Source organism: Cryptomeria japonica, chromosome 3, assembly GCF_030272615.1.
Source record: "Cryptomeria japonica chromosome 3, Sugi_1.0, whole genome shotgun sequence".
Classification (NCBI taxonomy): Eukaryota; Viridiplantae; Streptophyta; class Pinopsida; order Cupressales; family Cupressaceae; genus Cryptomeria; species Cryptomeria japonica.
The window spans coordinates 678,894,163-678,907,407 of record NC_081407.1 but is presented as its reverse complement, the minus strand read 5'-3'; the positions used below and the strand labels follow the sequence as shown (position 1 = coordinate 678,907,407).

The window sequence follows — 13,245 nt, the reverse complement described above, 5'->3', positions numbered from 1 at the left end:
TTTTTCATTTTCTTCCCTCTGGATTTAATTGGAGAAAGGTCATCTATTCACTAAAATATGCAACATTTTCATCACGAAAATCGACATTCACCATCAAATCGCTAGCTTCAAAAGATCCGGAAAGATGCCTGAAAGATCAAAATTACCCTTAGACAAAAAGACAGAAAAATCAGCAGATCGGGTTTTAAAACCTGATTTGCACTTGGGTAGGTCAAGGCTGCAAGTCGGGTTTTAAAACCCGATCTGCAGTTGGGCAAAACCTAGGTTGCAGGTCGGGAAAAATTCCCCGCCTGCATATAGATCGGCAGGTCGGGAAAAATTTCCCGACTTGCACATAGATTGGCAGGTCGAGAAAAATTCCCCGACCTGCATATGGACCTGCAGGTCGGGAAAAAATTCCTCAACCTACATATAGGCAAACTTGCAGGTCGCGAAAAATTCTCCGACTTGCATATAGATCGGCAGGTTGGAAAAATTCCCCGACCTGCATATAGATCGGTAGGTCGGGGAAACATTTCCCGACCTGCACATAAAGACAGACCTGCAGGTCAGGAAAAATTTCCCGACTTGCATTACTTGGCAGACCAAAACTGCACTTTGGGTTTTAAAACTTGACGTGCAGGAAGACACAAGAAACACTGCATTTCGGGTTTTAAAACCTGAAGTGCAGACAAAAGATAAAATAAAAGATGAAGGCAAAAACATGAAAATGACAACAACGAAGATGCAAACCGACACGACTTATGAGGGAAGTCAATCGACCTTGGAGGACGTAGGCTACGAAATAGACACGTTTTCTTTATGTGCAGGTCGGGAAATTTTTCCCGACTTGCATTACTTGGCAGACCAAAACTGCAATTCGGGTTTTAAAACCTGACGTGCAGGAAAACACAAGAAACACTGCATTTCGGGTTTTAAAATCCGAAGTGCAGACAAAGATAAAATAAAAGATGAAGGCAAAAACATGAAAATGACAAAAACGAAGATGCAAACCGACACGATTTATGAGGGAAGTCGACTGACCTTGGAGGACGTAGGCTACGAAATAGACACGTTTCGTAGGGGTTGTACCACGATTTTAGCCGCGCTGAAATCGAGGACAACAAGTTTCAAGGTAGTAGCTCATGAAACACTGGTGCAGTTGAAATGTATTTAGTGGAAGAGGCTGCATGAAGAACACTAAGGAGTGGGCAAGACAGACATGCCAGATAGGAGTTTTGCTGCGGGTCTCTTGAATAATTGTTAGAGAGTATGGTATCCTCATCTTGTAGTTCAATCATGGGGCATTTTCTCTATTGTCATTAATGTTTGCAGAGCATTCAAATCATTATTACCAAGGTCTAGCCAAACTGGTTGATCTATCTTAGTGAAAGGTTGTGCAGGTGGGTATAAGACTAATCTCTTTGTTGCATTCCATTAGAAATGATCATATTCCCAGACCTGCATCTGATGAAAGCATCTGTTGTTGCCAACCATGGGTGACCCGATATGAGAAGATATCCTTCCAAGTTAACTTTTGGCTGCAAAGTCATGAAATCAGTAGGGTATTCTTATGAGTAAAGTGCAATGATCAATTCTTCTATAATAGATTTAGGTTTAACAGTGTAATTGTAGTACTATAGGAGTAGGTCAAAGGTCATTTAGTTGGAGATTTTGCATGGTTTCCTTGGTCATGACATTAATAGTTGCACCTAAATCAATAAAGGAGTTGTGTATTAGAATGCCATTAATAGACAAATCAACAATTGGGTTGCCTGTGTATTTTGGAACAACTACCTTGCTGAACATGATATCTGCAAGTTGGCCAACTTTGTGAATGATTTAGGGATCTTTCCTTTTCCTGCTTGGTTTCTTTAGACACAATTCTCGTCTTGTTTTGCTGTAGATTGGGACATTTTTTTATGGTTTTTAACAAACATTTTTCAATTATCCGAGGAAGTCAAATTCAGGTTCAGGTTCATACTTCCTGGTATTAAGTCTCTTTGGGAATGGTGGCTTCTTATTGATAACTTCTTGCTCAGGGTGTTGATTTGGATGATTTAATTGTGGGTTAGCAATGTTGGTTGGTTCCTTGGAGGGAATATCCACGATCAATGTTGATGTAGGAGTAGATACAGTTTTTCTTGGGTGAAGCTGCTTGTTGCTGATCTCAACGACATAGATGGGGTACTGGATAGCATCATTAGCATAAGCTTGCCAAAACTTTTTATTGTTAGGATTAGGTGCAAGTTGGGCTCGTAATTGTGTGGCTCTTGGTGGATTGGGAGCAAGATTAGCAGGTTTTGGCAGAATAGGTGGGTGTGCAAGCAATGCTTGCTGTTGCTGCGGGTAGCCTATAGTGGGGTTAGACGAAGGTTGTCCACCCTGCCATTGCTATCGCTGCCATGAAGACTGAGGTGATTGCCAATGCTGGTTTTGGCCTTGTGATTGATATTGCTGTTGTGGCCAAACTCCTTAAGGGGGTGCCTATCCAGGTGGCCCATAGATCAACTATGCTAGCGGAGCTTGATTAAATCATGGAGAATTGTTTGCAAAAGAATTCAAGAAAGGAGCATGATAAGATAACGGATCCTGAGGAGTACCTTGCCATTGACTCCATGGTTTCCACTGCACTAGGTAGAATAGCTGACCAAATTCTGGTCATTCATATCCATCTTCAATGCATGCCACCTGTTTGCACTTGCAGTCTTGTTTCTTCTGGCAGCAATGTGGACAATATTCTGCTAGAGCTGCTTTTGCATCTTCTTGTTTTTTTCTGGCATGTAGGATATCCAGTAGGGTTGTCATTTGGGTGATTCTATCTTGCTTCATATCTGTCAACAGGTTGGTGAGCTCCATTTGTGAGACACTTGCAACTGTTTTGTTAGTCATTGCTCTCAAGCTGCATGTCTCTTTCATTGTGGCACATGAATAATTTCTAAATCGTTGGCAAACATCCTCCCATGGAACGTGAGATATGTCTCTTGATCCTATAAAGTCCAGAGTGTCCAAGCATTCCTTATGAACTCCTACTTAAAGGACAAGGTTATGCTAACTTAAAGGACAAGGTTTTGCTATATTAAGCAACCATCAGCTGTGATAGGTTTTACCAATCAGCAGACAAAACTTCATGTAAATCACGTCACCTAAATAGATATGAAACTTGCTGCATTCAAATACTTGCTTCAAAAGAGAAAAATACAGAATACCTGGTAACTTGTATCCCATTGTTCTTGCAATATATAAATAAACTAATCCTAATTTACTCAAACTCATTGCCACACTTGTCACTCATCCTTGTTAAGCAGGGAGAGTTATTCCTTCAAAATCAGACAACTTAGAGATTTAGGGATAGAAATCCTAACACAATTGTTCTAGCATTACACATCAAACCCGATCATGGAGGCATGCGTGGACAAGTCATGCAATAGAAAACATTGACATTAATTGCAGTATAAGAGTCCTAGCTTAAGTAGTTGTCTATTAGCAATAGAGGTCTGATGCAGCTACTTGATCTTCCCTTTGACATGGCCAGATCAGCTCTAAATGCAGGCTGATGCGGATTTACACTTCTCCCTGTTGCAGCGACTTCAACCTTTTTTGCTGTTTTGTTGTAAATCACCTGGCTGTAGGGTCTCTCGTGCTGTCTAGGCAATTAATTCATCTTTCCATTTTGCTGCACAGTAAATTAGTATTTTCACAAAACACTTATCCATCATGATTTATCATTCTATTTCATCACATTTCAGTTAATAACCATATACTCATGCAAATATTCATCAAAATATTAGAAACTATGTTTAGTACTTGCATATTTATCATAAGTTTTGGAAATCATAATAAAAACTTCTGAAAGTCTTAGCAAGTAATAGGAAATAAAAGGATAAAAACGGTACAAGAAGTGACATTTTAAGGACAAATTGGTAACCCATCAGCAACAAGTTGTTGTTGAAGATATAGCTTTGATAGAGATTATCGGCTCCTTATTTATCTTGTCTAGCATCAGCTCCTTAGCTTCCGTTCCTTCCTTGCCTTGCTTACTGTCGGTGACTCTTCATGTTGCAACGGCTGTCGGTGAAGGTGATGTGGCTGTCGATGGAGATGATGAGGCTGTCAGTGAAGGTGAAGAGGCTGTCCATGCAGAAGTAACTGTCCATGCCTCTACCTCTTCCTTCGTGTGACTCTTCTTTGATACTCCGATATGTTATATTTGTCATTCTTCCTTGTCACATCTTCTTCTCTGGCAGCTTTCTTGATCGGCTTCTTCTTCCTTATGATCGTGTCTGTCAGATCAGAAATAGTGTGTATTTCTTTCTGCATACTGAGTTTCAGATATAGGAAGTTTTTTGGTCTAAGTTGTATCAGCTGAGTTCATTTTTTGGTTGATTCATAGAGAATCGAACTCACATTATTATGATTGATAGTATTATGAGACTATCATCAATTGTATTCTTTTCTAAGATATAATAAAGTTAATTTTGAGTGGGCTGGGTCTTTCACCCACAGGTGGAGGGTTTTCCTAGGATAAGAGGGCTTGTTCATTTGTGTTTCTTTCTCTATTTTCTGTTCTTAGATTTTCTATATTCTGGTGCAAGTTTTAACATGGTATTAGAGCAGGTCTAGAAGATCGATCCGAAACCAGAATTTAAAGTTCTTTATTTCTTTCAGTTGTTTGACTAAGTCATTCATTATGGTGGACGGATTGAAAGTAGAAGATAGACTAGATGGTTCGTCAAATTTCTCTTCTTGGAAATTTAGAATTCTGATCACTCTAGAAGAGAATGATCTCCTTGACTATGTCTCGAAAGATGTAGAAGAACCTTTTGCTGACGCAGATAAAGTTCAATGGAGAAAGAACAAGACCATGGCTAAGAAAATACTGATTGATTTTGTTAAGGATCATTTAGTGCCTATCATCTCTAAGTTGGATTCAGCTAAGGAAATGTTTTAGACTCTAAAGGATCTTTATGAATTCAACAATACCAGCAGAGCTTTAGCCCTTAGGCGTCAACTGCTGCATGTGAAAATTTCTAGAGGAGAATCTATTACTTCTTATTTCACGAAGATTTCTGAGTTAAAAGATCAGCTCAGTGCAATTGGAGATACTTTTGCTGATAAAGACTTGGTTATGTTAGCTATGAATGGACTTCCCATCTCTTGGGAATCCTTCATTCAAGGCATTAGTGGAAGAGATGATCTTCCTAAATTTGATAGGTTGAGGGCAGATTGCATTCAAGAAGAATGCAGACAAGAAGCAAGAGGTTATGGTCGCAAATCTCATCATGAAGATGATCATGTGCTTGCTGCCCATGCATCTAAGGGGAAAGAAAAGAAAGATAACTTCAAAAGATTCAGAGACAAGAATGATGAGTCAGCCCCTTTTGCCAAGAAAAAGTGGAAGGACCTTTCTAGAATTCAGTGTTTTAGGTATGACAAATTTGGTCACTTTGCCCGTGATTGTGTTTCAAAATCTAAGACTCAAGCAGCTGCTGCAAATGTTGAGAATCCTTCTCCTCAAAGAGAGTCAAGTGAAAATTCTGAAGGATTCTTATTTATTTCTGCACTTTCTAGTAATGTTCCTACTAACTGTGATACATGGTTGATAGATAGTGGAGCATCTCGTCATATCACTGGTTTTCGTGAGCACCTTTCAAACTTGAAAGAAAAAGACTCTCATCTTCAAGTTATCATTGGTGATGATGCTTGCTATTCTGTGAAGGGTGCTGGTTATACTTCTTTTCAGTTGGACTCTAGTATTCCTCTTCATTTAAGTGATGTCCTATTTGTTCTTGGTATTAAGAGGAATCTGATTTCTATTTCTGCATTAGAAGACAAAGGTTATCATGTTGCTTTTGCTGAAGGAAAAGTACTTGCATGGAAAAAGAACTCTAGTATTCAATCAGCTCATGTTATTGTTGTTCGTCATGATAGTCTTTACAAGCTTTCAGCTCATCCTATTCAAGTCTTAGCTCCTGATTCTTCAAGTTCAAGTGAGCCATGGCATAAAAGATTTGGTCATTTAAATTTCAAAACTTTGTCTTCAATGGAGAAGGTTGTCATTGGTCTTCCTAACCTGAATCAAAACCATAAAGGTGTTTGCAAGGGGTGTGCTCTAGGTAAGAACATTAAGAGCACTTTTCATAGTAGTGAAAGTAGGGCAAAGAATGCTCTAGAATTAATTCATTCTGATTTATGTGGACCTATGTCAATTGCTTCTCTTAGTGGCTTTTGGTATTATGTCACCTTTATTGATGAATTTTCTCGTAAGAACAAGACAATTGTTGAAGCAACAAACGCTATGATTCATGACCAAAGTCTTCAAACATTTCTTTGGGCAGAGGCTTGCAGGACAACAGTTCACATTCAGAATCGTAGTCCTCATCAGATTCTAAACAACTTGACTCCATAAGAAGCCTTTATAGGTGTCAAACCAGATGTAAGTTATTTCATAATTTTTGGATGCCTTGTTTATATTCATGTTCCTAAAGAGAAAATATCTAAATTAGAACCTTCAGGCAAGAAATGCATCTTTATTGGTTATAGTGACTCTTCAAAAGCATATAGAATCTACATTCCTGGACAAAAACAGATTGAGATCAGCCGGGATCTTTCTTTTGATGAAGATGTAGCTTGCATGAAATTCAAAGAATCTAGCATAGAAGTTGATAAAGAAGATTTTGAGCACCCTCAAGATTTAGATACAGCTGATCTGAATCCATCTTCAAACATTCAGAGGGAGTTTACAGATTTAGAAGATCCTGATGATTCAGCTGATCCAATTGATCCAGTTGACTCTATAGTTACATCAGCAGGTCCCAGTATTAGTTCAGCTAACAAGAAAAGACCGTTGTGGGCTAGACATACTATGGAAGATGCTGAAAAATATGCAACCCCTCGTGGTACTTTCAAAGAAAGCAAAAGACCTTACAAGTTTGTTGGTTATGTATCTTTGATGAGTCATATCTTAGCATCCGAGCCTTTAGATATCGAAGAGGCTTTAAATCAGCAAGTGTGGAAGGATGCCATGATAGAGGAATATCAATCTATTATGAAAAATGGTGTATGGGACATTGTTCCAAGGCCTAAAAAAAATTAAGTGGTTTCTTCTAAGTGGCTGTTCAAAATCAAACATGCAGCTGATGGGAGTATAGAAAAGTACAAGGCCAGATTTGTAGCCAGAGGTTTTTCCTAAAAGGAAGGTATAGATTTCGAAGAAACCTTTGCACCTGTAGCACGTTACACTTCTGTTAGGACTATCATAGCCATTGCAACTGTTAAGGGTTGGAAACTTCATCAAATGGATGTGAAAACAACCTTCTTGAATGGTAAAATTGAAGAGGAGGTTTACATTGAGCAGCCAAAGGGCTTTATTATTCACAATAGAAACTCTCATGTATGCAAGCTGAAAAAGGCCTTGTATGGTCTTAAACAAGCTTCTCGTGCTTGGTATGAAAGGATAGACCACTATCTTTTGAGCTTGGGTTTTCTAAAGAATGATGCTGATCCAAACTTATACTTCAAGGTATGTGATGATAAGGTGCTGATTTTAGTACTATATGTTGATGATTTATTCCTCACTGGTAATGATGACCTCATTGACAAATGTAAGAAGGATTTAGCTTCAGGGTTTGAAATGAAGGATCTTGGTTTGTTACATTATTTCCTTGGACTTGAGGTATGGCAAAGACCAAATGAAATCATATTGAGTCAAGGTAAATATGCAGTTGATATTTTGAAAAGATTTGACATGTTAGAGTGTAAGTCTATGGTGACTCCTATGGAAGTAAATCTAAAGCAATTTCGTGAGGATGCAACTACTTCAGATTTAGTTGAGCCTACTATGTATAGACACAAGGCCTGATATATGCTATGCAGTTAATACTTTGAGTCAGTTCATGTGTGAACCAAGACATATTCACCTTGTGGCAGCCAAACATATATTGAGATATGTACGTGGTACAATTGGATTTGGCTTAAAATTTTCTTTGTGTGCAGAGATGAACTTGCAGGGGTTTTCTGATTCAAACTGGGTAGGCGGTGTGCATGACATAAAAAACACTTTAGGTTGCTGTTTTAGTCTAGGTTCAGCTATGATTTCCTGGAGCAGCAGGAAACAATCTTGTGTTGCACAAAGTACAGCTAAAGCAGAATATGTTGCAGTGTGTGTGGTTGCAAGAGAAGCTGTGGCTTTGGAAATTACTTGCAGGCTTGTTTGGACAGCCTTTGGAACCTACTATGATTATGTGTGATAATCAAAGCTGTGTGAAACTTTCAGTTAATCCAGTATTTCATGATAGAAGCAAACATGTGGAAATTAAATATCATTACTTGAGAGACATGGTTTAGCGAAAAGTTGTTGAACTCAAGTACATTTCTACAGAGGAGTAGACTGCAAACATTCTCACCAAGCCACTTCCGAGAATGAAGTTCTGTTACTTTCGAGAAAAGCTTGGTATGATGGAGAATGATGCACTTGCTGAGAGAGAGTTTCAGTTTCAGTGATACATTGCCAGTGTTTAATGAGTTCTTCTCTGTGAGAGAAGTTCGAGGTGAAATTCCTTGTTTAATGAGTTCTTCTTTGTGAGAGAAGTTCAAGGTGAAATCCCTTGATTAATGAGTTCTTCTCTACGAGAAAAGTTCGAGGTGAAATCCCTTGTTCCACCCTCTGGGAGTAGCTATGGTGGAAGTCATGTGTATGACTTTATGTTTTTAATTTTTTGGTTTTACTCATCCTCTAGGAGTAGCTATGATGAATATTGTTATACTGAGATAACAACCTTATTGAATAAAAACTGTGATGTTTTTTTGTTGACATTTTTTTGAGTTGCAGGTATGTGTACTTGTTATATGTTGATATAATGAAGATCTCTCTCTTGCTAAGAGGGAGTGTTGAAGATATAGCTTCGATAGAGATTAGTGGCTCCTTATTTATCTTGCCTAGCATCGGCTCTTTAGCTTCCATTCCTTCCTTGCCTTGCTTACTGTTGGTGACTCTTCATGTTGCAACGACTGTTGGTGAAGGTGATGTGGCTGTTGGTGGAGATGATGAGGCTGTCGGTGAAGGTGAAGAGGCTGTCCATGCAGAAGTAACTGTCCATGCCTCTACCTCTTCCTTCGCGTGACTCTTCTTTGATACTCCGATATGTTATATTTGTCATTCTTCCTTGTCATGTCTTCTTCTCTGGCAACTTTCTTGATCGGCTTCTTCTTCCTTATGATCGCGTCTGTCAGATTAGAAATAGTGTGTATTTCTTTCTGCATACTGAGTTTCAGATATAGGAAGTTTTTTGGTTTAAGTTGTATCAGCTGAGTTCATTTTTTGGTTGATTCATAGAGAATCGAGCTCACATTATTATGATTGATAGTATTACGAGACTATCATCAATTGTATTCTTTCCTGAGATATAATAAAGTTAATTTTGAGTGGGTTGGGTTTTTCACCCTGAGGTGGAGGGTTTTCCTAGGATAAGAGGGCTTGTTCATTTGTGTTTCTTTCTCTATTTTCTGTTCTCAGATTTTTTATTTTTGGCTCCAGTTTTAACAGTTGTAAACCTCACGAGTTGTGGGAACTTAGACAAGTACTTGCCAAGTTTTCCATCTATGTTTATAGAAGGCATGACAATGAATGTATGAATACATGGTATTGTAATAGGTTTCTAGATCTTGCTGGATTTATGACAAGGAGAGCAACTTCTATAGTGCATTGAAAGAGATTCTTTGAGAGTGCATGTTGCATTGAGGACAACTTCTTTGAAGATGCATGCTATCGGATTTAATAGAGGGTGAAGAACTCTCTTAGCAAATCTCATGTATATTGCACTCTTGTTTCTGAGGTAATATATCAGAGTGGTATTCTTGATACCGAGATTTTTTCCAAAAGGGTCTCCGATGTTTTTATGTGTGTATGCTTTGACTTCCCAAGGTAAATCATGGTTTCCCAGAGTAAATCAAGTGTTTTCATGTGTGTTTCCCAAAAGGATTTTGTAATTTATTCAGCACAATGCTTTTTTTAAGATGATCAATCATTTCTTAACAATACAACATCACCTAGGGATCAAATATGCAACTGCATATAGAAACTCAATACAAATCATCATATTGGTCATCATTGAGAGCATGGACATCATCAAATGGTTCATTAGAATTGCAAACTGTGGCAGTTTTATGCCACTAGCTGGCCAATTTATGTCATGTAGCAGCCCCATGTTTTGTGTTGTTGATCAAGACTAAGGAAAGTTGTGCGACATAAGCCAAGTTTGAATGGTTTAGCCATGATTCAAAGATGGAATAAGGGCGTATCTTGTTTTTGATAAATGAAAAATTTGTAAAAAATGCCCTTGATTATTGTGAATGTAGTATGCTCTAAAGGGGCAGTGTATTTTAGTGCAATCGCTTGTGAGGAGAAGGTGAAGGAAGTATCAAGTCAAGAAAATGCAGCCAAATTCTTTCCTTAAACAAAAAAGAAAAGGAATAGAGGTGAATAGTATAAGAGAAGAAAAGTATGAATTTCTGAGATATCAATTGGATGCTGACTCTTGTTTATGAGTTTGTTGCTCGATGTACCTATCTACTATGTAGTATGCATGACGCAACATTTCTTTTTTCGGCATCTTTTGTATCATGCCTATCATCATTGGATTAGCAAATGGATCATGGAATCAATGAATTTTTATTGTACTCATTCTTTAGAATTTCAGCTTCTTTTGGTTGTTCTATGTTATTTTTAGGTATTTTTGATTTACATGTATTTTAGAAATTCAAATTGTATAATTTTAACAGCTGTGTAACAGACATCTCCAGTATCCAGAAAAAAAATTGCCATCCCCAAAACCATCTCAGCATCCCCCCATCCTGAAAAGTTGGAAAAACACTCATTAGATATGACTCAGTAATTTTGGATCATGCATATTTTCATAAGTTCAATATATTAATATGGGTCATGCATCTTTAAGCTTTATATCTGATTGAGAATAATTGTAGAAAGTATTTCTATTTGGTATGATACTTTTGTCTAATCAAAAACTTGTTTTTTTGCAGCCTCAAGCTGAAATCAGGAGCTTTCCAGTAGAGCCTATAGGGCCAATCGCTTGCAATAGTGATGGCACATATATTGTTGGTGGAGGTTCATCAGGAAGAATCTATCTGTGGGAGGTATATATCAGGACTTTTCCTATTCTTGTCTTTTGATTTTTATCACACAAGTTGGATCTATTCAGCATGGCTTATTGGTGGTGTATTGGATATCTATTAACAAACAATCTGGATGTCAAGAAAGTGCCTTCCTCTAGGAACAGATGAAAATCAGAAATGACTGATGTTTTCCTTTTTGTTCTTGTCATTTTTTTTCTGTGTCTGGGCACAAGTGAAGGGATGCTCTCTCTCTTTTCTTTTGGGGGTTCCATATGTTGTGTACGCATGATCAGTATAACAGGAATTTCTTAATTGCAGATAGGAAGTGGAAGACTCCTTAGAGTATGGCCTGCCCATTATAAGGCTGTTACTCGTTTGATATTCTCTGATGATGAATCTCTTCTAATATCTGGAGCTGAGGATGGATTTGTTAGGGCATGGCCTCTTCTTATGTAAGATATGATTCCTTTTTATCTTATTATTGCAGTTGATAAATGCCTGATCACTTTATTTTTTCTACATTTACTGATTATGATTCAGGCTTTGTGTTCTGACATATATATTGTCTTGCATAGCAGAGCTTTGGATGAAGAAGCAGCTTTTCAAGCTGAAACTCACTTTCAACCTTTGCACAACTTTTCTGCTCATACTTTACCTGTAACAGATATTGTATGTGGCTATGGAGGATGCAGTGCAATTATCGTGTCTTGCTCTTTAGATTTTACTTGCAAGGTAATATAGTCCTGTATGTGTCCATTAAATCCAAAAAATTATAAGAGTGTGAAATCACAAACTGATGCCTGAGTCAAAAGAACAAGTTTTAGGAGGACTGGTCAGACTCTTCTTTATAAAATTTTAATCTGATAAGTTATTGATATATGAGAAATAATAGTGTCTGATTTGCTGGGTGGTATTATATTTATCAATTTGAGGAGAAATAAGGTGATCTAACTTTGGAAATTAACTGCATTGGTAAAATAACATAAAATTTGACAATTTTTTTCTACTTGCAAATAATGATTGAAGATTTGATTTTTAGCTTTCAATCAGTCATTTTGTTTTCCTTTTCTAATCATATGCTTCTGTATCAATCAACTCCCAAAGGACAAATGCTATTTCAAGTACAAAAATCTTCTTCTCAGAAGTTATTATTGTCAGCATGAGGCAGATTTGTATGTTCTGATTTTTAAGCATACATTTTTTCATGCTAGCATTATGTGACATTGCAAATGCTTAAAACATACGTAGCAGTAAGCTTTATCATTTAAAAGTTAGGTACTTCAAATGGTTCTTGGTGTCTATTGAAGATCTTCATAGGAAGATTTAAATAAGATTTGATTCCTAAACATGTTTATGAATTAGAAATTGCTTGATAATTTATATATACTATACCTTGGTTCTTCTTGGGTGGTGTTTGTTTATTTTTAAAATTAAATTCAGCTAATGTGGAAGTTATCATAGTCCCTTGTTTTCTTACTACATTTTGTGTATTTGTTAGAGAGAACCATAGATTTTTTGGCTCCAAATTAATTTTTTTAAAAGAATATCAAAGGGAAAAACATGTATGCATGAACATACTAAAGGGTCGTTAGCTTTTTACTACACCTTGAATTTTGATAAAAAATCCCCATTTCATTAAATTCCATGTATCACACAACATATTGAGTGGGAATGCTTTTTAATTTTTAGCAGCCTCTTTAATGAATGTAATGTTGGGTCCTGTTGATGTGTTTTTTGTACACATGCGAACACAATAAAATACCAAGGTATCTTATCCTCTCTTGAATAAAGTTCCTGAATGCTGAAGATATCGCACAAAGGATCAATCGGAGAAACTTCAAGGTTCTGTTATGTAGGATCTCTACGTGTGGATAAGCTCTTTGCGGTACGATGTGATTTTGCTGGAATCACAAGGGGACTTACATTCGATGACCTGAAGGTCTAATTTGCTTTGGATATTGCTGGAACGTGAGATTTTACTGGCCGTTGATTTTGAAATAAAGAAGGAAAAAGGAGAAAGGTTGAAATGGGATCTATTTCTAATACTAAGAATGTAAGAGCAATGAATGACCTTTGATGAAATTCTAACTAAGTCTTGCTTTGACATCCCAGGACCATCTCCACAAGGTTAGTGCG

General features: G+C 37.3%; 1 protein-coding gene across 1 annotated transcript in view; it reads left to right on the top strand.

The window, feature by feature from the left end:
* The window catches only part of LOC131055185 (protein ROOT INITIATION DEFECTIVE 3), a gene marked incomplete at its 5' end in the record, with an annotated part of 101,559 nt that overhangs the window by 19,221 nt on the left and 69,093 nt on the right, over window positions 1-13,245 (top strand). The window contains 3 exons of the mRNA XM_057989781.2: window positions 11,017-11,130; window positions 11,428-11,561; window positions 11,688-11,841. Coding sequence (XP_057845764.2) covers window positions 11,017-11,130; window positions 11,428-11,561; window positions 11,688-11,841 — 402 coding nt within the window. The remainder of the gene's footprint in view (window positions 1-11,016; window positions 11,131-11,427; window positions 11,562-11,687; window positions 11,842-13,245) is intronic.